Genomic DNA, 25615 nt, shown 5'->3' with positions numbered 1-25615 from the left:
TATTCAATCATTTCACTGGAAGGGTTCTTACTTTGGTATCATCAAGCGAGAAGGGAAAATAAAATGTTCTTGACTACTATAGTCTTCTTTAGACAAGCTTTCAAATGAACATTCCACAGCAATTTATTATATTATATTAGAAAGGATCTTATTTGAACCAAAGTAGCGCTCTAATCATTGGACAGCCGAGTGTTCAGTTTATTTAACGGTCCCAATAAATAGCGCCCTCTTACAGTTCGGTAAACCAGGGACATCATGACGTCTTCATCAGTCATCACACAACCTCGTTTTGGCGGCGGTCACCCCGCATCTTCGATTGTGCTCGCTTCCCGCTCGACCCCCTGTCTCCCGTCATGCTTTGTATGATGCAGGTTTGGGGAGAGTTTTTTTTTAACGGTCCCCTTGTATACCTCCCTCTACGGTTGTACTAGTTTCATCCCCTCTCCGCACCCCCCCCCCCCCCCCCACCACCGAGCGATGACGTCACATCCATAATGACAAAACTTTCGAGCGGTCGCCATTTAATTCCTCGGTTAAGGCGACTAAAAACTTGAACATAGCTCGTTTTGACAGCTTTCAGAACTGACAGTTTGCTCATAGTTGACTTATGGAAACAGGACAATGTGCTTTTGATATATGAGGGTAAGTTATGATTTGAAAAAATTATACAAAATTTATAAAAATTAAAATAGGATGGATAATTCATAACGGCAACGCAAGTGGCAGGCTTATTTTGTGCTGCATCTTTTTCGTGAAAAAAGAGCAGGTAGATATTTGGAGTGCATGCTCATGTTATTAATTAATAGCCCCTACTGAATCGGGCCAAATTTCACAAAGCTAATTAATTAAGCAAAAATACTCCTTGACAAAAAACTAGTTCCTTTTCTAATCCACTAAAGTAGTACAGTAGTGGATTAGAAACGGATTTTTTTTTTAAATCTAGCTGCTGGAGCTAAGAAGAAAATCTGAGCTGAGAGATATTGAGACAGAGTTGCTGGGCTCACACACACAATGTTTTTAAACTATCATCAACAGCTCTCCATCGCAATGCTTGTTACCTAGTATAAAGTTTTCATGGAATTATGCTAACAATTACTTAGAGTAATTGACCATTTAGTGTCTACTGCCTTTGTATGAGTGATTTGTATTTTACTTTTCATTTGAAAATGTTTATATCACATAACTTGTCTATACAAAGTAATTATAATTTAAATATTAAAATTGTATAATATATCAATCTTTAGTCATACAAATTAAAATTTCAGATGCCTGTCCATAATATCACTAAGTATCTTTTTGTCACTTTCATTTTTATGTCAACATACTTTCCTTGTTTGCATTTATAATTATATTACTAAAAAACCCAGTTCTTTTTCAATTTACACTTATCAGATACTGTTCAGACAGTGAGGGCACCTCTGGACTCTGCATGATGGGAAACTGTTGACAAAGAAGCCAAGATTCATTAAAAGTTCAAGACCAGCAAAGGTAATTATTGATTTTTCAAATTATAACAATTGTTAAAACCTTTGGAAGTTGTGAATGTGTTTTTGCATTTTAATACACAATTACTTTTATCAGTAGGATAGATTGTCAATGAGTCAAACTACGGGAGAAAGGGGCCAAAATTCAATTCACAAAGACTTGGTTACCTAAGAGAGCATTAAATGGGGAAAAGGGGACACAGAAAATGGCTAGCGACTAAGGATGTGGTTTCAAGCTCAATTACCAATTCTCAAGAAAAAAACACATAATACTTCTATTAATCAAGAGTATGAGAGGTATTCATTGATTCCTTGATCAGAAATTAACCTCTAAATAATTTTATTGTTTATTTGTTTACTCTGCAGGCAATGCTTCTTTAACCAGGGACAAGAACTCATCAGGAGGATTTGAACCTTTTCATGGAAGCACCATTTGTAAATCTCTTGAGTAATGTTGGTTCTAAACCAATGGTTGAAAACACCTGTTTTGATCAGTACACTACTCACAAAAGATTTTCACCTTGCACACAGATCACCCGAAGAAGCTATCAGAAGGAACATCAGCCACCAATGCTATTGATGTTTGAATTCAATTGTATGACACAATAGTAAACTTTAAAAAAAAAATTTCCATCCTCGCAGCAAACATCAACACTAAACAACTTTTTAGTCTTGGTACTGCTTCAAAAAAGTGCTAGAAAAACACAAGTGACAGTTTTTTGATAAATGTTCATTAGTTTCAATTTAGAGAAAACTCATGACGTTCAACAACAACAGTTTTGCCAAACTTATTTGGACTCACTCATTGACAAATCAAAGCAGCAAAACCACATAAATCACACAAGGCTACTTGTCAGGAGTTTTATCTTTGTAACTTTCTACTTTAATATTTTGTATTGAACATTATTGTGTTTGCTTATAAGAAAAAATGTTAACCACTGAAGCAAATTGTAAATAAAACATTGTTTATTCATTGGAAATTTTCAACAATGTTTGATCCATTTTTGTATGTTTGTTTTTGTCTTTGGACTGCTGGGAAAAGACTCCATTAATTTTGAGGCAGGATGTCCAAAGTAAAACATAATTTCCCCCTGGCAAAAGTTCCAATAACAGTGGGTGCCCTTGTTTTTCATGAATGTTTTGCCACCAAAACAAAAAGTTTCTGATAAAAGAATTCTCATAAAATACTTGAAAAAACACCCCTATCAAGTCGGGTCTGGTCATGAAATTGTGAGCATGTAAAACTGTTCTATGGTATTGGTTTTTGGGTAGTTAACATTAGAATGGTTATTCAATCATTTCACTGGAAGGGTTCTTACTTTGGTATCATCAAGCGAGAAGGGAAAATAAAATGTTCTTGACTACTATAGTCTTCTTTAGACAAGCTTTCAAATGAACATTCCACAGCAATTTATTATATTATATTAGAAAGGATCTTATTTGAACCAAAGTAGCGCTCTAATCATTGGACAGCCGAGTGTTCAGTTTATTTAACGGTCCCAATAAATAGCGCCCTCTTACAGTTCGGTAAACCAGGGACATCATGACGTCTTCATCAGTCATCACACAACCTCGTTTTGGCGGCGGTCACCCCGCATCTTCGATTGTGCTCGCTTCCCGCTCGACCCCCTGTCTCCCGTCATGCTTTGTATGATGCAGGTTTGGGGAGAGTTTTTTTTTAACGGTCCCCTTGTATACCTCCCTCTACGGTTGTACTAGTTTCATCCCCTCTCCGCACCCCCCCCCCCCCCCCCCACCACCGAGCGATGACGTCACATCCATAATGACAAAACTTTCGAGCGGTCGCCATTTAATTCCTCGGTTAAGGCGACTAAAAACTTGAACATAGCTCGTTTTGACAGCTTTCAGAACTGACAGTTTGCTCATAGTTGACTTATGGAAACAGGACAATGTGCTTTTGATATATGAGGGTAAGTTATTATTTGAAAAAATTATACAAAATTTATAAAAATTAAAATAGGATGGATAATTCATAACGGCAACGCAAGTGGCAGGCTTATTTTGTGCTGCATCTTTTTCGTGAAAAAAGAGCAGGTAGATATTTGGAGTGCATGCTCATGTTATTAATTAATAGCCCCTACTGAATCGGGCCAAATTTCACAAAGCTAATTAATTAAGCAAAAATACTCCTTGACAAAAAACTAGTTCCTTTTCTAATCCACTAAAGTAGTACAGTAGTGGATTAGAAACGGATTTTTTTTTTAAATCTAGCTGCTGGAGCTAAGAAGAAAATCTGAGCTGAGAGATATTGAGACAGAGTTGCTGGGCTCACACACACAATGTTTTTAAACTATCATCAACAGCTCTCCATCGCAATGCTTGTTACCTAGTATTTTAGTAAGTTTTCACGGAATTATGCTAACAATTACTTAGAGTAATTGACCATTTAGTGTCTACTGCCTTTGTATGAGTGATTTTTATTTTACTTTTCATTTGAAAATGTTTATATCACATAACTTGTCTATACAAAGTAATTATAATTTAAATATTAAAATTGTATAATATATCAATCTTTAGTCATACAAATTAAAATTTCAGATGCCTGTCCATAATATCACTCAGTATCTTTTTGTCACTTTCATTTTTATGTCAACATGCTTTCCTTGTTTGCATTTATAATTATATTACTAAAAAACCCAGTTCTTTTTCAATTTACACTTATCAGATACTGTTCAGAAAGTGAGGGCACCTCTGGACTCTGCATGATGGGAAACTGTTGACAAAGAAGCCAAGATTCATTACAAGTTCAAGACCAGCAAAGGTAATTATTGATTTTTCAAATTATAACAATTGTTAAAACCTTTGGAAGTTGTGAATGTGTTTTGCATTTTAATACACAATTACTTTTATCAGTAGGATAGATTGTCAACGAGTCAAACTACAGGAGAAAGGGGCCAAAATTCAATTCACAAAGACTTGGTTACCTTAGAGAGCATTAAATGGGGAAAAGGGGACACAGAAAATGGCTAGCGACTAAGGATGTGGTTTCAAGCTCAATTACCAATTCTCAAGAAAAAAACACATAATACTTCTATTAATCAAGAGTATGAGAGGTATTCATTGATTCCTTGATCAGAAATTAACCTCTAAATAATTTTATTGTTTATTTGTTTACTCTGCAGGCAATGCTTCTTTAACCAGGGACAAGAACTCATCAGGAGGATTTGAACCTTTTCATGGAAGCACCATTTGTAAATCTCTTGAGTAATGTTGGTTCTAAACCAATGGTTGAAAACACCTGTTTTGATCAGTACACTACTCACAAAAGATTTTCACCTTGCACACAAATCACCTGAAGAAGCTATCAGAAGGAACATCAGCCACCAATGCTATTGATGTTTGAATTCAATTGTATGACACAATAGTAAACTTTAAAAAAAAGATTTCCATCCTCGCAGCAAACATCAACACTAAACAACTTTTTAGTCTTGGTACTGCTTCAAAAAAGTGCTAGAAAAACACAAGTGACAGTTTTTTGATAAATGTTCATTAGTTTCAATTTAGAGAAAACTCATGACGTTCAACAACAACAGTTTTGCCAAACTTATTTGGACTCACTCATTGACAAATCAAAGCAGCAAAACCACATAAATCACACAAGGCTACTTGTCAGGAGTTTTATCTTTGTAACTTTCTACTTTAATATTTTGTATTGAACATTATTGTGTTTGCTTATAAGAAAAAATGTTAACCACTGAAGCAAATTGTAAATAAAACATTGTTTATTCATTGGAGATTTTCAGCTGGTTTCGAGTTTGCACCCAACAGAAAATACTCAAAGGAATCCACGATATTAACAACTGGAAAATTAATATTAATTTTTGGTGTTCACTGCAATAGACTAGTGCTTGCACTCTACTTGCACAGTGATTGATTGATTGATCGCTGTAAAAGGAATGGCACCAATAGTTTAATATCTTGTTTCAAATGACATAACAGTAATTTATTACTCATTATTTCTTTTGTCTGCAATTAATAGTTCGTACCTTGCAAAATGCCAAGTAAATGTTTTTATAACCTCTAAAGGAATGTTTCGTACACTTTAAAAACAAATAATGTAAAGGTCAATGCTGGAAAGATTTGTCAATCTTAATCTAAATAAAAAAAAGTTTATTAAATTAACCTGTTTTCAGTGTGTTTTAATTTTTGTGAAGGAATTTCTGCGGTAATGCTTTTAAAGGAGGGTCCAATATCACACATGGATTTGGCCTTGGGACTTTGTATAAATAAACTTATTCTTACTCGATTTTACTACTTGCACACTGTTTTCTTCATTGTTCACACACATAACTTAAACTTTTTATAGCTCCATGGTGCAACCGGTACCATGGAGTAGAAATGTCATGTTTATGTTATTTTTGCACATCAATTGATTTACATACAAACTTTATAACATACGTTATATGGGAGGAGGAGTCAGCGCATGGCAGACGGTCGAAAGAGTATGTACGTCGGTGACCGTGACCATAACGTCACTTAAGAGCAGACCAATCATAAAGCTGAAGTTGAAAGCTTACTGTACTGCAAGTTTATCAACTGGTTTCATTTGTACCTACCATTGTAACACCCGTGAAAAGACAGGGAACCAGCGTTGTCCTTGAACAATTAACGGTGTCCTTGAACAGCGCCCGCTAGGGTCCAATCGTGGGTTAGTTTACTTAACGGTGTGTTTAAATAGCGCCCTCTTACATTTGCTTAATGCCGCGTCAATTGACCTTCGACCCCCGTGCTATCAGACTTCGGGTTGTCAATGCAGCACACGAAAGTAACAGATTGACCTTTGACATGATCCATCATGTGTTGTTGGTCTAATGACGTCATATCTTTATGTCCACACGTAAGAGGGCGGTATTTAACACCACCGTCAATGTTTCACCTGCAAAGATTAATTCCACCGTTAAACCAGCATAGCGCCCTCATTTTTGTGTTGGTGCATTATTAATTAAAAACACAGTCCTCATGTCAACGACAACACTCAGCGAAACTTGAGGTCTGGAACTTTGAATTTGTTCATATTTTCTTCACTTTTTTGGCAGAACTTGTGCCATTTCTGTGTGTACAAACTACAACTCTACGCCGAGGGAATCCCAAACTAGAATTGATCGCTTGCCAAGGAAGGTAAGCAAACACCGCAGTGCAGTGTCAGTCATTCAAATCAACTTTGCTTACAAAATGAGCCAGCACTGCTGCTGCAGAGATTAATTCCAAGGTTTAGAACCGCAATGTTTTGTGGGTAGGCAGAGGGGTCAAAACTCATAGTTATATGGGTGCGTTTGTTTAGCTTCCCTGGGTCAACTCTGCCCCGCTACGTTCGAATAGCTTTGATTTGACAGTAGGGCTCAACTCAACCGGGTCAGCCCCCAGGGCCCAGTGCCCTGCTTGTGGAGTGGGTCACTTCGGGGTGATCTGAGGTGCATGGGGTGCCGTCACTCCACTATGGCCGGGAGGGTGAGTGAGATCAATCGATTAGCTCTTGTCAATGGCTCACTGCGGGGTTGACCCACAGGCCAAGGAGGCTTATCGAACTCACCCTATTATAATAGAACTAGCTAGAGGGCGCAGTGGAGTGTACTTTGGCGACCCCAACCAGAAACATTGATTATTGTGTTGCGCCCTCGCTTGATATTTTCCTTTTCGGGATAAACCTTATGATGCTGCATGTTATTGTCTTGATAGAATTTGACTGCGTATTTCTATGTGGAATTAATGAGCTCAAAGGTTAAAACACACGGCAGCTTTTGATGCCACTTTGGCGTTATTCATGAGATGAGCCTCGAAAAATGACGTCAGATGTTCAGGCTAGTCATTGTCATGCATGGTCACTATTTCCATTCTGACCCGAGGGCCAAACATCATAAGTTATTTACTTGTTTTTTTTTTTTTAAATGTATAATATTATTGCATTAATAAGTGCGATGTTAAAAATACAAAGGAAACACTAATAAAAAATGTGGGGATGTAAACAGTAACGTTACTACAATCACATGCAATAATGTACTCGTGAGGAGGAGGGTTATTTTACCGCAACTTGAAACTGATTGGAACATCGTTGAGGATCTGACGCAGACAGGTCACTACAGTATGTACACACTACGTCTTTAGAAACTAATTTGTTGTTACTGAAATTACATTGAAATTTTTGTTCTTTCTGTTAACGATGAGGGCCCAATTTCATAACTCTGTTTTAAGTCTGCTTACCGTTATCAAATTATCTGCGCTTTATTTTCTTAAGCAGAGATATATGTGCCTGGCTTGCAGTTAGATAATTTTGGCGGGTAAGCAGGGAAATTTTACCTGTGCGCTTGAGTACTCCACTAGTTTACTAGGCATTCTTCGCTCACACAGCTAGCGCAGAAATTTGGCGCTTGCACAGTAAGTGGAAAATGGTAACTGTAATAAAGCACAGAGTTTGGCAACCCTTAGCCCCATCAATAGTGCCAATAGTGACACTACTGATGGGGCTAGGCAAAGCTCAGATCCATGAAGTTTGGCCGTGCTGACCCGCCCTGTCTAGTTTTCTTGTTCTAATCCAGTGTTAGCTGTGTTGTTGATTACCAAAACCACGCCTGATTACTGTTTCACACTAGTGACATTATCACAGCTTGCAAATTCATCGACAACTCAAACTCCTCCACTCAGGCTGTGTAGTATGAATGACGAATAAGAATACAGATTATGCATTAAAAACCCGAATGGCCACTTCCGTGATAAAAGTCCCTCTCGCTAAAACGATTAGAAAAATAGAAGTTCACTGATCAAATTTTCCTTCGAATTGCACATAATAGTAAATAATTAAATAGCATCACTTATTGATATTCATTACGCATGTTTTCCTCATAATATGTGGGGTACAACTGTATGTGTTTTTGACCATTTAAAGTAATTCATCTCAACGCAGAGGGTAAGAATTATCAACAACAAAAACACAAGACATACTTTTTGGCCCTCCTCGTGAACAAGACATGCAAAAGTCTTTAAATAAATCAAGGCTATCTGTTTAACATTCTGAAACTGATAAATGTTTAACTCGTTCAGGTACAGCCAACTACATGGAACATCACGGTGCCACTATCAACAGAGTCACTTCATCATTTGGACCATCTCCAACCTTCAAGGTAGAAAAAAGCGACGCAATTTTTCCAGAAAGTGCTGCAAGATTTCCACTTGATCAACGACAGGAGACACAACAATGGCTAGAAGGCTGGTGGCTTTGGCTACACTTAAACATGTAATGAATGCTACAAAGAGTGACTCTTTGTGAGTTTTACTCTTTACACTCCACAAGGGAAACTGATTTGGTAAATTGTTTAAATGATTTGGGGTTGAACAAAGAAATATTTACATTGATAGGATGGGACTCAAACCAATGACCTCGGTATTAACATGGCGGCGCTCTACCAACTGAGCTATGTAACCCTTTGTTGGCTGTTTCTCTATTTTGTCAATATCTTTGTTCAGGGGTTGCTGGTCAGAAGCCATGCAATCATTAACTGCCGTCGTGTAGCCAGGGATCACACCGATATTACAATACCTGGGATGGGGCAGCCAGGGGATCGTCAACATAGGGCTAGATAGCTCAGTTGGTAGAGCGCCGGCATGTTTATCCGGAGGTCATTGGTTCGAGTCCCACTCTATTAAATATTCCTTTGTTCACCCCAAATTATTTTAAAAAAATTACCCAGTCAGCTGCCTTTGTGTCGTATAATGTAAACATCTGAAATAAAAAGTTGAATCCCCTTCAAAGGTAATCCCCTGGCTGCCACTTCCCAGGTTGTACGGTGTCTTAATTGAAGTGTGATCCCTGGCAACACTGCAGTAAACGGTAGTACCACCACCCCCCCCCCCCAACAAAGTAATGGACAATATAGGGAAACCATCAGCATTGTCCTAGATAGCTCTGTTGGTAGAGTGTAACACATAACTTGTAGGTCGTTGGTTCGTATCCCACTTTATAAGTAAATTTTTCTTTGTTGTTCAACCCCAAATCTTTGTGCTATTTTTGTATAAAAATTATATGGAAATTTATATTAAAGAAATTTAGCTGTGACTCGAAGTATGACATGTTGGTTTTTTACTGCGAAACAACAAAAAAAACAATGAGTTTGTAACACTAAAAGTGAAAAGTCAATAATATGGTTTATTGAGCACAATGAAGTTACTTGTTTAAAGGAACACGTTGCCTTGGATCGGTCAAGTTGGTCTTTGAAAAGCAATTGAAACCGGTTGTTATCAAATGCATATGTTTAGAAAGATATTAAAAGTAGAATATGATGACCCACACAAGTATCACTCAAAATTCTGTGGTTTTCCTTTTACCTCGTCGACCAACACGGTCGGCCATTTATGGGAGTCAAATTTTTGACTCCCTTAAATGGCCGACCGTGTTAGTTTGCAAAGTAAAAGGAAAACCATGCAATTTCGAGGCAAATTTGTGTGGATCGTTGTATTCTACTTTTACATTATCTTTCTAACCATTTATATGCATTTTATAACAAACGGTTACAAACGCTTTTCAAAGGCCAACTCGACCGATCCAAGGCAACAACTTCCTTTATTCACCATAACCCGCTTTAAACTTGAGCTGGTTTCAAGTTTGCACCCAACAGAAGTACTCAAAGGAATCCACGATATCAACAACTGGAAAATTAATATTAATTTTTGGTGTTCACTGCAATAGACTAGTGGTTGCACTCTACTTGCACAATGATTGATTGATTGATCGCTGGAAAAGGAATGGCACCAATAGTTTAATATCTGTCTCAAATGACATAACAGTAATTTATTACTCATTATTTCTTTTGTCTGCAATTAATAGTTCGTACCTTGCAAAATGCCAAGTAAATGTTTTTATAACCTCTAAAGGAATGTTTCGTACACTTTAAAAACAAATAATGTAAAGGTCAATGCTGGAAAGATTTGTCAATCTTAATCTAAATAAAAAAAAGTTTAATTAAATTATTATATTATTAACCTGTTTTCAGTGTGTTTTAATTTTTGTGAAGGAATTTCTGCGGTAATGCTTTTAAAGGAGGGTCCAATATCACACATGGATTTGGCCTTGGGACTTTGTATAAATAAACTTATTCTTACTCAGTTTTACTACTTGCACACTGTTTTCTTCATTGTTCACACACATAACTTAAACTTTTTATAGCTCCATGGTGCAACCGGTACCATGGAGGTAGAAACGTCATATGTTTATGTTATTTTTGCACGTCAATAATATTGATTTACATACAAACTTTATAACATACGTTATATGGGAGGAGGAGTCAGCGCATGGCAGACGGTCGAAAGAGTTTGTACGTGGTGACCGTGACCATAACGTCACTTAAGAGCAGACCAATCATAAAGCTGAAGTTGAAAGCTTACTGTACTGCAAGTTTATCAACTGGTTTCATTTGGACCTACTATTGTAACACCCGTGAAAAGACAGGGAACCAGCGTTGTCCTTGAACAATTAACGGTGTCCTTGAACAGCGCCCGCTAGGGTGCAATCGTGGGTTAGTTTACTTAACGGTGTGGTTAAATAGCGCCCTCTTACATTTGCTTAATGCCGCGTCAATTGACCTTCGACCCCCGTGCTATCAGGCTTCGGGTTGTCAATACAGCACACGAAAGTAACAGATTGACCTTTGACATGATCCATCATGTGTTGTTGGTCTAATGACGTCATATCTTTATGTCCACACGTAAGAGGGCGGTATTTAACACCACCGTCAATGTTTCACCTGCAAAGATTAATTCCACCGTTAAACCAGCATAGCGCCCTCATTTTTGTGTTGGTGCATTATTAATTAAAAACACAGTCCACATGTCAACGACAACACTCAGCGCAACTTGAGGTCTGGAACTTTGAATTTGTTCATATTTTCTTCACTTTTTTGGCAGAACTTGTGCCATTTCTGTGTGTACAAACTACAACTCTACGCCGAGGGAATCCCAAACTAGAATTGATCGCTTGCCAAGGAAGGTAAGCAATTAACACCGCAGTGCAGTGTCACTGTCAGTCATTCAAATCAACTTTGCTTACAAGATGAGCCAGCACTGCTGCTGCAGAGATTTATTCCAAGGTTTAGAACCGCAATGTTTTGTGGGTAGGCAGAGGGGTCAAAACTCAGAGTTATATGGGTGCGTTTGTTTAGCTTCCCTGGGTCAACTCTGCCCCGCTACGTTCGAATAGCTTTGATTTGACAGTAGGGCTCAACTCAACCGGGTCAGCCCCCCAGGGCCCAGTGCCCTGCTTGTGGAGTGGGTCACTTCGGGGTGATCTGAGGTGCATGGGGTGCAGTTGGATAATTTTGGCGGGTAAGCAGGGCAATTTTACCTGTGCGCTTGAGTACTCCACTAGTTTACTAGGCATTCTTCGCTCACACAGCTAGCGCAGAAATTTGGCGCTTGCACAGTAAGTGGAGAATGGTAACTGTAATAAAGCACAGAGTTTGGCAACCCTTAGCCCCATCAATAGTGCCAATAGTGACACTACTGATGGGGCTAGGCAAAGCTCAGATCCATGAAGTTTGGCCGTGCTGACCCGCCCTGTCTAGTTTTCTTGTTCTAAACCAGTGTTAGCTGTGTTGTTGATTACCAAAACCACGCCTGGTTACTGTTTCACACTAGTGACATTATCACAGCTTGCAAATTCATCGACAACTCAAACTCCTCCACTCAGGCTGTGTAGTATGAATGACGAATAAGAATACAGATTATGCATTAAAAACCCGAATGGCCACTTCCGTGATAAAAGTCCCTCTCGCTAAAACGATTAGAAAAATAGAAGTTCACTGATCAAATTTTCCTTCGAATTGCACATAATAGTAAATAATTAAATAGCATCACTTATTGATATTCATTACGCATGTTTTCCTCATAATATGTGGGGTACAACTGTATGTGTTTTTGACCATTTAAAGTAATTCATCTCAACGCAGAGGGTAAGAATTATCAACAACAAAAACACAAGACATACTTTTTGGCCCTCCTCGTGAACAAGACATGCAAAAGTCTTTAAATAAATCAAGGCTATCTGTTTAACATTCTGAAACTGATAAATGTTTAACTCGTTCAGGTACAGCCAACTACATGGAACATCACGGTGCCACTATCAACAGAGTCACTTCATCATTTGGACCATCTCCAACCTTCAAGGTAGAAAAAAGCGACGCAATTTTTCCAGAAAGTGCTGCAAGATTTCCACTTGATCAACGACAGGAGACACAACAATGGCTAGAAGGCTGGTGGCTTTGGCTACACTCAAACATGTAATGAATGCTACAAAGAGTGACTCTTTGTGAGTTTTACTCTTTACACTCCACAAGGGAAACTGATTTGGTAAATTGTTTAAATGATTTGGGGTTGAACAAAGAAATATTTACATTGATAGGATGGGACTCAAACCAATGACCTCGGTATTAACATGGCGGCGCTCTACCAACTGAGCTATGTAACCCTTTGTTGGCTGTTTCTCTATTTTGTCAATATCTTTGTTCAGGGGTTGCTGGTCAGAAGCCATGCAATCATTAACTGCCGTCGTGTAGCGAGGGATCACACCGAAATTACGATACCTGGGATGGGGCAGCCAGGGGATCGTCAACATAGGGCTAGATAGCTCAGTTGGTAGAGCGCCGGCATGTTTATCCGGAGGTCATTGGTTCGAGTCCCACTCTATTAAATATTCCTTTGTTCACCCCAAATTATTTAAAAAAAATTACCCAGTCAGCTGCCTTTGTGTCGTATAATGTAAACATCTGAAATAAAAAGTTGAATCCCCTTCAAAGGTAATCCCCTGGCTGCCACTTCCCAGGTTGTACGGTGTCTTAATTGAAGTGTGATCCCTGGCAACACTGCAGTAAACGGTAGTACCACCACCCCCCCCCCCCCCAACAAAGTAATGGACAATATAGGGAAACCATCAGCATAGTCCTAGATAGCTCTGTTGGTAGAGTGCGACACATAACTTGGAGGTCGTTGGTTCGTGTTCCACTTTATAAGTAAATTTTTCTTTGTTGTTCAACCCCAAATGTTTGTGCTTTTTATACAAAAATAATATTTTTGTATAAAAATTATATGGAAATTTATATTAAAGAAATTTAGCTGTGACTCGAAGTATGACATGTTGGTTTTTTACTGCGAAACAACCAAAAAAACAATGAGTTTGTAACACTAAAAGTGAAAAGTCAATAATATGGTTTATTGAGCACAATGAAGTTACTTGTTTAAAGGAACACGTTGCCTTGGATCGGTCAAGTTGGTCTTTGAAAAGCAATTGAAACCGGTTGTTATCAAATGCATATGTTTAGAAAGATATTAAAAGTAGAATATGATGACCCACACAAGTATCACTCAAAATTCTGTGGTTTTCCTTTTACCTCGTCGACCAACACGGTCGGCCATTTATGGGAGTCAAATTTTTGACTCCCTTAAATGGCCGACCGTGTTAGTTTGCAAAGTAAAAGGAAAACCATGCAATTTCGAGGCAAATTTGTGTGGATCGTTGTATTCTACTTTTACATTATCTTTCTAACCATTTATATGCATTTTATAACAAACGGTTACAAACGCTTTTCAAAGGCCAACTCGACCGATCCAAGGCAACAACTTCCTTTATTCACCATAACCCGCTTTAAACTTGAGCTGGTTTCAAGTTTGCACCCAACAGAAGTACTCAAAGGAATCCACGATATCAACAACTGGAAAATTAATATTAATTTTTGGTGTTCACTGCAATAGACTAGTGGTTGCACTCTACTTGCACAATGATTGATTGATTGATCGCTGTAAAAGGAATGGCACCAATAGTTTAATATCTGTCTCAAATGACATAACAGTAATTTATTACTCATTATTTCTTTTGTCTGCAATTAATAGTTCGTACCTTGCAAAATGCCAAGTAAATGTTTTTATAACCTCTAAAGGAATGTTTCGTACACTTTAAAAACAAATAATGTAAAGGTCAATGCTGGAAAGATTTGTCAATCTTAATCTAAATAAAAAAAAGTTTAATTAAATTATTATATTATTAACCTGTTTTCAGTGTGTTTTAATTTTTGTGAAGGAATTTCTGCGGTAATGCTTTTAAAGGAGGGTCCAATATCACACATGAATTTGGCCTTGGGACTTTGTATAAATAAACTTATTCTTACTCAATTTTACTACTTGCACACTGTTTTCTTCATTGTTCACACACATAACTTAAACTTTTTATAGCTCCATGGTGCAACCGGTACCATGGAGGTAGAAACGTCATGTTTATGTTATTTTTGCACATCAATTGATTTACATACAAACTTTATAACATACGTTATATGGGAGGAGGAGTCAGCGCATGGCAGACGGTCGAAAGAGTATGTACGTGGTGACCGTGACCATAACGTCACTTAAGAGCAGACCAATCATAAAGCTGAAGTTGAAAGCTTACTGTACTGCAAGTTTATCAACTGGTTTCATTTGGACCTACTATTGTAACACCCGTGAAAAGACAGGGAACCAGCGTTGTCCTTGAACAATTAACGGTGTCCTTGAACAGCGCCCGCTAGGGTCCAATCGTGGGTTAGTTTACTTAACGGTGTGGTTAAATAGCGCCCTCTTACATTTGCTTAATGCCGCGTCAATTGACCTTCGACCCCCGTGCTATCAGGCTTCGGGTTGTCAATACAGCACACGAAAGTAACAGATTGACCTTTGACATGATCCATCATGTGTTGTTGGTCTAATGACGTCATATCTTTATGTCCACACGTAAGAGGGCGGTATTTAACACCACCGTCAATGTTTCACCTGCAAAGATTAATTCCACCGTTAAACCAGCATAGCCCCCCTCATTTTTGTGTTGGTGCATTATTAATTAAAAACACAGTCCACATGTCAACGACAACACTCAGCGCAACTTCAGGTCTGGAACTTTGAATTTTATTCATATTTTCTTCACTTTTTTGGCAGAACTTGTGCCATTTCTGTGTGTACAAACTACAACTCTACGCCAAGGGAATCCCAACTAGAATTGATCGCTTGCCAAGGAAGGTAAGCAAACACCGCAGTGCAGTGTCAGTCATTCAAATCAACTTTGCTTACAAAATGAGCCAGCACTGCTGCTGCAGAGATTTATTCCAAGGTTTAGAACCGCAATGTTTTGTGGGTAGGCAGAGGGGTCAAAACTCAGAGTTATATGGGTGCGTTCGTTTAGCTTCCCTGGGTCAACTCTGCCCCGCTACGTTCGAGTAGCTTTGATTTGACAGTAGGGCTCAACTCAACCGGGTCGGCCCCCAGGGCCCAGTGCCCTGCTTGTGGAGTGGGTCACTTCGGGGTGATCTGAGGTGCATGGGGTGCCGTCACTCCACTATGGCCGGGAGGGTGAGTGAGATCAATCGATTAGCTCTTGTCAATGGCTCACTGCGGGGTTGACCCACAGCAGGCCAAGGAGGCTTATCGAACTCACCCTATTATAATTAATAGAACTAGCTAGAGGGCGCAGTGGAGTGTACTTTGGCGACCCCAACCAGAAACATTGATTATTGTGTTGCGCCCTCGCTTGATATTTTCCTTTTCGGGATAAACCTTATGATGCTGCATGTTATTGTCTTGATAGAATTTGACTGCGTATTTCTATGTGGAATTAATGAGCTCAAAGGTTAAAACACACGGCAGCTTTTGATGCCACTTTGGCGTTATTCATGAGATGAGCCTCGAAAAATGACGTCAGATGTTCAGGCTAGTCATTGTCATGCATGGTCACTATTTCCATTCTGACCCGAGGGCCAAACATCATAAGTTATTTACTTGTTTTTTTTTTTTTAAATGTATAATATTATTATATTAATAAGTGCGATGTTAAAAATACAAAGGAAACACTAATAAAAAATGTGGGGATGTAAACAGTAACGTTACTACAATCACATGCAATAATGTACTCGTGAGGAGGAGGGTTATTTTACCGCAACTATTAAACTAGTTGATTGAAACTGATTGGAACATCGTTGAGGATCTGACGCAGACAGGTCACTACAGTATGTACACACTACGTCTTTAGAAACTAATTTGTTGTTACTGAAATTACATTGAAATTTTTGTTCTTTCTGTTAACGATGAGGGCCCAATTTCATAACTCTGTTTTAAGTCTGCTTACCGTTATCAAATTATCTGCGCTTTATTTTCTTAAGCAGAGATATATGTGCCTGGCTTGCAGTTAGATAATTTTGGCGGGTAAGCAGGGAAATTTTACCTGTGCGCTTGAGTACTCCACTAGTTTACTAGGCATTCTTCGCTCACACAGCTAGCGCAGAAATTTGGCGCTTGCACAGTAAGTGGAAAATGGTAACTGTAATAAAGCACAGAGTTTGGCAACCCTTAGCCCCATCAATAGTGCCAATAGTGACACTACTGATGGGGCTAGGCAAAGCTCAGATCCATGAAGTTTGGCCGTGCTGACCCGCCCTGTCTAGTTTTCTTGTTCTAATCCAGTGTTAGCTGTGTTGTTGATTACCAAAACCACGCCTGATTACTGTTTCACACTAGTGACATTATCACAGCTTGCAAATTCATCGACAACTCAAACTCCTCCACTCAGGCTGTGTAGTATGAATGACGAATAAGAATACAGATTATGCATTAAAAACCCGAATGGCCACTTCCGTGATAAAAGTCCCTCTCGCTAAAACGATTAGAAAAATAGAAGTTCACTGATCAAATTTTCCTTCAAATTGCACATAATAGTAAATAATTAAATAGCATCACTTATCGATATTCATTACGCATGTTTTCCTCATAATATGTGGGGTACAACTGTATGTGTTTTTGACCATTTAAAGTAATTCATCTCAACGCAGAGGGTAAGAATTATCAACAACAAAAACACAAGACATACTTTTTGGCCCTCCTCGTGAACAAGACATGCAAAAGTCTTTAAATAAATCAAGGCTGTCTGTTTAACATTCTGAAACTGATAAATGTTTAACTCGTTCAGGTACAGCCAACTACATGGAACATCACGGTGCCACTATCAACAGAGTCACTTCATCATTTGGACCATCTCCAACCTTCAAGGTAGAAAAAAGCGACGCAATTTTTCCAGAAAGTGCTGCAAGATTTCCACTTGATCAACGACAGGAGACACAACAATGGCTAGAAGGCTGGTGGCTTTGGCTACACTCAAACATGTAATGAATGCTACAAAGAGTGACTCTTTGTGAGTTTTACTCTTTACACTCCACAAGGGAAACTGATTTGGTAAATTGTTTAAATGATTTGGGGTTGAACAAAGAAATATTTACATTGATAGGATGGGACTCAAACCAATGACCTCGGTATTAACATGGCGGCGCTCTACCAACTGAGCTATGTAACCCTTTGTTGGCTGTTTCTCTATTTTGTCAATATCTTTGTTCAGGGGTTGCTGGTCAGAAGCCATGCAATCATTAACTGCCGTCGTGTAGCCAGGGATCACACCGAAATTACGATACCTGGGATGGGGCAGCCAGGGGATCGTCAACATAGGGCTAGATAGCTCAGTTGGTAGAGCGCCGGCATGTTTATCCGGAGGTCATTGGTTCGAGTCCCACTCTATTAAATATTCCTTTGTTCACCCCAAATTGTTTTTAAAAAATGACCCAATCAGCTGCCTTTGTGTCGTATAATGTAAAAATCTGAAATAAAAAGTTGAATCCCCTTCAAAGGTAATCCCCTGGCTGCCACTTCCCAGGTTGTACGGTGTCTCAATTGAAGTGTGATCCCTGGCAACACTGCAGTAAACGGTAGTACTACCACCCCCCCCCCCAACAAAGTAATGGACAATATAGGGAAACCATCAGCATAGGCCTAGATAGCTCTGTTGGTAGAGTGTAACACATAACTTGTAGGTCGTTGGTTCGTATCCCACTTTATAAGTAAATTTTTCTTTGTTGTTCAACCCCAAATCTTTGTGCTATTTTTGTATAAAAATTATATGGAAATTTATATTAAAGAAATTTAGCTGTGACTCGAAGTATGACATGTTGGTTTTTTACTGCGAAACAACCAAAAAAACCATGAGTTTGTAAAACTAAAAGTGAAAAGTCAATAATATGGTTTATTGAGCACAATGAAGTTACTTGTATAAAGGAACACGTTGCCTTGGATCGGTCAAGTTGGTCTTTGAAAAGCAATTGAAACCGGTTGTTATCAAATGCATATTTTTAGAAAGATATTAAAAGTAGAATATGATGACCCACACAAGTATCACTCAAAATTCTGTGGTTTCCCTTTTACCTCGTCGACCAACACGGTCGGCCATTGATGGGAGTCAAATTTTTGACTGCCTTAAATGGCAGACCGTGTTAGTTTGCAAAGTAAAAGGAAAACCATGCAATTTCGAGGCAAATTTGTGTGGATCATTGTATTCTACTTTTACATTATCTTTCTAACCATTTATATGCATTTTATAACAAACGGTTACAAACGCTTTTCAAAGACCAACTTGACCAATCCAAGGCAACAAGTTCCTTTATTCACCATAACCTACTTAAAACTTGAGCTGGTGTTAAGTTTGTACCCAACAGAAGTACTCAAAGGAATCCAAGATATCAACAATTGGAAAATTAATATTAATTTTTGGTGTTCACTGCAATAGACTAGTGGTTGCACTCTACTTGCACAATGATTGATTGATTGATCGCTGTAAAAGGAATGGCACAAATAGTTTAAAGGGACACATTGCCTTGGATCGGTCGAGTTGGTCTTTGAAAAGCGTTTGTAACCGTTTTTTATAAAATGCATATGGGTAGAAAGATGTTGTAAAAGTAGAATACAATGATCCACACAAACATGCCTCGAAATTGCGTGGTTTTCCTTTTACCTCGACGACTTACACGTCGGCCATTTATGGGGGTCAAAATTTTGACTCCCATAAATGGCTGACCGTGTTAGTTCGCACAGTAGAAGAAAAACCACGCAATTTCGAGGCAAACTTGTGTGAATCATTGTATTCTGCTTTTAAAATATCTTTCCAACCATATGCATTATATAAAAACGGGTTACAGACGCTTTTGTTTTGACCAACTCGTCCGTTCCAAGGCAACGTGTTCCTTTAATATCTTGTCTCAAATGACATAACAGTAATTTATTACTCTTTATTTCTGATGTCTGCTATTAATAGTTCATACCTTGCAAAATGCGAAGTAAATGTTTTTATAAACTCTAAAGGAATGTTTCGTACGCTTTAAAAAAAAAAAAACGTAAAGGTCAGTGCTGGAAAGATTTATCAATCTTATTCTAAATAAAATATAAAGTTTATTAAATTAACCTGCTTTCAGTTTTTTGTTTTTTTTGAAGGATGTTCAATATGCGTTAATGCTTTTAAAGGAGGGTCCGATATATCACACATGGATTTAGGACTTTGTTTGAATAAACTTATTCTTACTCAATTTTACTACTTGCACACTGTTTTCCTCTTTGTTCACAAACATAACTAAAACTCATGATGGGCACACGCTCGTCTTGAAAGACCAGCAATTGAGGTCTTGTATTGTATAAGGACCTCCATGCAATGCAATGTACAAGCTAGTATTGGCAGGAAAACTGATATTATTCCTAGACGGATTGTAGTGCAGCTCTATGAGATTGGCAGGGCCCTCTGTTTATGTGTGGTTTATTGTCATTAGCTTTCGAGAAAGACTACTAGTGCAACCGGTACAACCATGGAGGTAGAAACGTCGTGTTCATGTTATTTTTGCACATCAATTGATTTATGGTCGGTACATACAAACTTTATAACATGCGTTATATCATAGAGTAAGCTATGGTTATATGGCCGGCCGAGGGGGAGTCGGCGCAAGGCAGACGGTTGAAAGAGTATGTATTTTACGTAGGTGTAGGTGACCGTGACCATAACGTCACTTAGGAGCAGACCAATCATAAAGCAGAAGTTGAAAACTTATGGTACTACAAGTTTATCCACTGGTTTCTTTTGGACCTACCATTGTAATACCCGTGAAAAGACAGGGAACCAGCGTTGTCCTTTTGAACACTTAACGGTGTCCTTGAACAGCGCCCGCTAGGGTGCAATCGTGGGTTAGTTTACTTAACGGTGTGGTTAAATAGCGCCCTCTTACATTTGCTTAATGCCGCGTCAATTGACCTTCGACCCCCGTGCTATCAGACTTCGGGTTGTCAATGCAGCACACGAAAGTAACAGATTGACCTTTGACATGATCCCTCATGTGTTGTTGGTCTAATGACGTCATATCTTTATGTCCACACGTAAGAGGGCGGTATTTAACACCACCGTCAATGTTTCACCTGCAAAGATTAATACCACCGTTAAACCAGCATAGCGCCCTCATTTTTGTGTTGGTGCAATATTAATTAAAAACACAGTCCACATGTTAAAGACCACCCCCCCACACTCAGCTCAACTTCAGCTCTGGAACTTTGAATTTGTTCATATTATAATTTGCTTCACTGTTTGGCAGAACTGGTGCCATTTCTGCGGGTACAAACTACCTACCAACTCTACACGAGGGAATCCCAAACTATTGTTGATCGCAAGGAAGGTAAGCAAACACTGTCACTGTGCAGTGGTGTGCTCACTCACCTCTCACACTCACAAATCACAGTCACACACAGACAGAAATCCATCCAACCAAATTCCAAGCAAGGTTATCATTTATCTGATTCAGAACCGCAATTCATTGTGGGTAGGCAGAGGGTACTTCTTCTACCTAGAGGGGTCAAAACATAGAGTTATATAAAGAACTAGAGGGCGCACTGGAGTACATTTTGGCGACCCCAACCAGAAACATTGATTGGTCATCGGTTGAGCATTTTTGCGTGTTCGATTGAGCGCTGTGACGGAGCAAACGCACCCAAGCCAAGGCCTATATCTCGGCCTGGCATGCGCCCATGCGGCCATTTTGTAAGTTGACAAAACAGCACCGCATAGCGTTATCAACACACACTCGCCAATGTGTACTTAATATTCAAACACTCTTACTAAATGGCGCGTGTGTCTCCTTGCGGAGCCGCAAACAATTACTGACTTGAGACTAGCTCACACCATGAGGCAGCTACCACCATTCCCACACAACCAGCAGCACACAGCAGCTAAAAACAACCCTGGTACCCTGCAATGCGCTGGTACCCTGCATTACTCCCCAACTATAGTTGGGACGCCCCAACTTTAACACTCAAGTTGGGACCAGGCCCAACTATAGTTGGGACAATTATCAAGTTGGGGCGGAACAGTCCCGTCGTGTTTGTGCAAGCAGCATAACCAGTGCGCACTCTAGTATTATAAAGTTCTCATGGGTCTATTAAAATGACATGTTCGACCATCTCGACGACTGCGATGTATGTTGTGTTGCTATATCTTTGTGTCCTTCTAGAAACTATAAACTATAAGGGGAGCCTTATAGTTGCTAGAAGTAATATTTGTGTGGGTTCAACAACGCCCTCTCTTGATATTTTGCTTTTCGCGATAAACCTTATGATGCTGCATGTCATTGTCATGCATGGTCACTGGTTTCCGTTTTGACCCGAGGGCCTAAAAATGCCTAGGCTAAGCTCGCAAAATTGCATTTTTTATTGGATAGACAACTCCTCCACTCAGGCTGTGTAATATGAATTTATAACGCATAAGAATACAGATTATGCGTTAAAATACCTGAACAGTCGCTTCGGTGATAAAAGTCCCTCTCGCTAAAAAGATTTAAAAAAAAAAGTTCACTGATCAAATTTTCCTTCAAATTGCACATTAGTAAATAATTTAATAGCATCGTCAAGTTGTCCAACGGACAAGTTGTCTGACATTCCCCAATTTCATGACTCTACTTATCGTTATCAAATAATCTGTGCTTTGTTTTGGGAAGCTGGATAATGTGCTTTCAGTTAGATATTTTTTTTCCAGGTAAGCAGGACAATTTTGCCCGTGTGCTTGATTGAGTACTCCACCATTTTAAACGAGCATATACATGTAACTTTGTGAATAATGAACCTAGGGCAATATTTGTTTTTCTATCAAATTAAAAATAGGACAAGCTTTCCATTGATACTAATTTTGTGTAGGTGCCATGGAAAAAGTGGATTCAAATACATGACTGACACCCTCCCCCCCCAAAAAAAACAGCGTTTAAACGAGCATAACTTTGAATAATGAACCTATGGCAATAATGTTTTTATTATAAAATTACACAAGCTTTCCATTGAAACTCATTTTGTGTAGATGCTCTGGACAAAACCCTCAAAAGTGCCAGACTCACTAATGTACATGTAAGTGCTGAGGAGTGTTAACATACACAATCAGATCGGGGGATGTTCCGCCCCAACTTGATAATCGTCCCAACTGTAGTTAGGACTGATCCCAACTTGAGTGTTAAAGTTAGGGCGTCTACAGTTGGGACAGTAATGCAGTATACCAGCGTGTTGCAGCCGCTGTGTGCTGGTTGTGTGTGCACAGATGTGAGCATGGAGGTCGACTTCCTCATGGTGTGAGCTAGTCTTGTCATCAAGTCTATAGGTGTGAGCCAGCATCACTTTTGTGGCCGGAGCATGGCGGGGTGTAGTAGAACTGAGAAGGGTTGAGTGGGTAAAATAATTATTCTCAAGTAATTTGTTAGTTTTATCGTGACCATTACAGTGTGTCGCGTTTGAGCCTATTTGTAAATCGATATAGCGGAATGAGTCTCATATAGTTCTTGGAGTATTTTTCATATCTTTGATTTACATCACATGTAAATGTTTTGTAAGTGAACAATTTTGTCACTTAGTTTTTTAGAATCCATCAAATTCGCACAACCTCTTAGTCCCCAAAACCCACCTTAAACCTCCAACTGAAGAATCATCTGATTATCTGATTAACCTTTTTGTTTCCTTTTAGTGTGTGTGATTGAAGCCAAGTTTTTTGTGATTGACTATGAGGTGGGAACTCATCAGTTGAGATGGCTTATCTTCATGATATTTGTGTGGAGGAAATAGCACTGGAAGGACTAGAAGGTAATCTAAGCTCTGAGGCAAATATAAACTTGTTTAGCGTGCTGCCTTTTTGTTTCCCAAAAATGGTCGGCCGACACATTCTATAAAAAAAAGGGCTACTTCTAATATAGTTTTTTTTCCATCTGAGATTGTTAAAAAGTAACCCTTTATTCATTAAAAAAATAATGAAAACAAGAAGGAGGGGCCCCTAAAAAGGAAATGGGCGGGGATGCTAAACATGTTTTTAATTTGATTATGCCTTATCAAAACCAGGGCTTCAGTTTTGGCTCTGTCAACAGTTTTTAAAATTTGCTCTTTCAGTATGGGGCTTCAAACAGGTGGCAGGCCCAGGCCTAGGCCTGAAGTAACTCGGCTGACAGTCTGAAGTGACTCGGCTGACAGTCTGAAGTGACTCGACTGACAGTACAAAGTGGCTTAGCTGACAGCACAGAGTGACTTAGCTGAGAGTACGAAGTGACTTAGCTGACAGTACGGGGTGACTTAGATGACAGTACGAAGTGACTCGGCTGACAGTCTGAAGTGACTCGACTGACAGTACAAAGTGGCTTAGCTGACAGCACAGAGTGACTTAGCTGAGAGTACGAAGTGACTTAGCTGACAGTACGGGGTGACTTAGATGACAGTATGAAGTGACTCGGCTGACAGTCTGAAGTGACTCGACTGACAGTACAAAGTGGCTTAGCTGACAGTACGAAGTGACTTGGCTGAGAGTACGAAGTGACTTAGCTGACAGTACGGGGTGACTTAGATGACAGTACGAAGTGACTCAGCTGACAGTACGAATTGACTCAGCTGACAGTACGAAGTGACTCGGCTGACAGTACAAAGTGGCTTAGCTGACAGTACGAAGTGACTTAGCTGACGGTAAAAAGTGACTTAGCTGACAGCACAAAGTGACTTAGCTGAGAGTACTAAGTGACTTAGCTGACGGTAAAAAGTGACTTAGCTGACAGCACAAAGTGACTTAGCTGACAGTACGAAGTAACTCGTCTGATGGTACGAAAGTAAGAAGGTACAAAGTGACCCGGAGGTATCGAGTGCCTAAGGTACGAAGTGGCTAGTAATGCAGTGACTGATTGCCCAAGGTCGCAAGTGGTTTTGTAATACAATTTACAATTTGAATTATCAATACTTTTTACTCTGATCACCACATAATCAGGGATCACTCCAGCTTGTTTATGGTGTCGGCTTCAGCAACGGATCCCAAAGTTCTCCTTGGCACTGGACCCCAAATCCAAGCAGTTTCTATGGAGTGGGATCTTTCCAAACAGCGATGTGGAGTTCTTTCGTCTACCAGAGCCGAGAGAGTTGCCCACATTCCACCACCAGTATGTTAACGTCGATGAAGGATCTGGGATTGTTATGATTAATCAGGAGGTGAGCATGTGTTGTTTTATAACCCCCATCACACAGAACTCGTTCTGGAAACTGTAGTCTTGGTGCAAGACGAAGACGATAGTAATGTGCCTGGTGCCAGTGAGGAGGGAGCCAGCGGGTGATCGCGATAATTGAGTGCTAGTGTGCATAACAATGTGTTGCACCAAGACTCCATTTTTCAGAGCATAGTGAGAACCAGTACAGTGTGATGTTGGGTATCACCTTCGGAGCAGCCTAGGGGCTGATTTTTTCTTTGAACTACCCTTAAACAACACTCTGTTAAAAAACTGTTTTGATTTTTGAGTGGGTAAACAGAGAGATTGACAAATAGTGTGGTATGGCAGATAAGTCATTATTTGCACACAAAACTGTGTGCACAAAAACTGAATCCTTTGATTTTTAATGCATGTAATTTTCACAAGTGTGCATTTTTAGAACGTTTCAATTTTTAGTGTATAGTTCCAGGGAACCTATTCTTCTGTGCGTGCGGGTGGTATGCAGGGTGCAACCGGGCGTATGCTTGCTAAAGGGTTGAATGGCAGTTTAAGACCGCACCACTGCTCTTTTATTTAGGGCTGAACTCAAAACTCAAAACTAAGCTTGTTACAGTATAAAGCTTTTTCATCTCAATTAAAATTATGTAACATTATTGTACTTTCAGCGTTTAGAAACCTTGTTATAAGTGCTATATAAATGCATGCTATGATTAATATTGTTATTAATATTTATTCCTGCATTTAGAGTCTTGAATTCAAATGTCCTCAAGGTTGTACAAA

The 25615-nt window shown here is 39.2% G+C and overlaps 1 protein-coding gene and 2 long non-coding RNA genes across 3 annotated transcripts in view; all 3 read left to right on the top strand.

The window, feature by feature from the left end:
- The first annotated feature begins 490 nt into the window (after positions 1–490).
- LOC117306890 lies at positions 491–2100 on the top strand. Its single transcript, XR_004521000.1, has 3 exons — positions 491–642; positions 1393–1488; positions 1851–2100. It is a non-coding gene; the product is annotated as an uncharacterized LOC117306890 (long non-coding RNA).
- A 1163-nt stretch (positions 2101–3263) lies between these two features.
- LOC117306886 lies at positions 3264–4877 on the top strand. The gene is made up of 3 exons (XR_004520997.1): positions 3264–3415; positions 4171–4266; positions 4628–4877. It is a non-coding gene; the product is annotated as an uncharacterized LOC117306886 (long non-coding RNA).
- Positions 4878–20785: 15908 nt separating this feature from the next.
- LOC117304457 (general transcription factor 3C polypeptide 1-like) overlaps positions 20786–25615 on the top strand; it is a 42208-nt gene continuing 37378 nt past the window's right edge. The window contains exons 1-3 of the mRNA XM_033788931.1: positions 20786–21025; positions 23347–23462; positions 24622–24839. Of these exons, the coding sequence (XP_033644822.1) occupies positions 23408–23462; positions 24622–24839 (273 nt within the window). The 5' untranslated portion in view covers positions 20786–21025; positions 23347–23407. The remainder of the gene's footprint in view (positions 21026–23346; positions 23463–24621; positions 24840–25615) is intronic.

Source organism: Asterias rubens, chromosome 2 (genome assembly GCF_902459465.1).
Source record: "Asterias rubens chromosome 2, eAstRub1.3, whole genome shotgun sequence".
Taxonomy (NCBI): Eukaryota; Metazoa; Echinodermata; class Asteroidea; order Forcipulatida; family Asteriidae; genus Asterias; species Asterias rubens.
The sequence above is the reverse complement of the archived record's forward strand: the minus strand, read 5'-3'. Positions and strand labels throughout refer to the sequence as shown.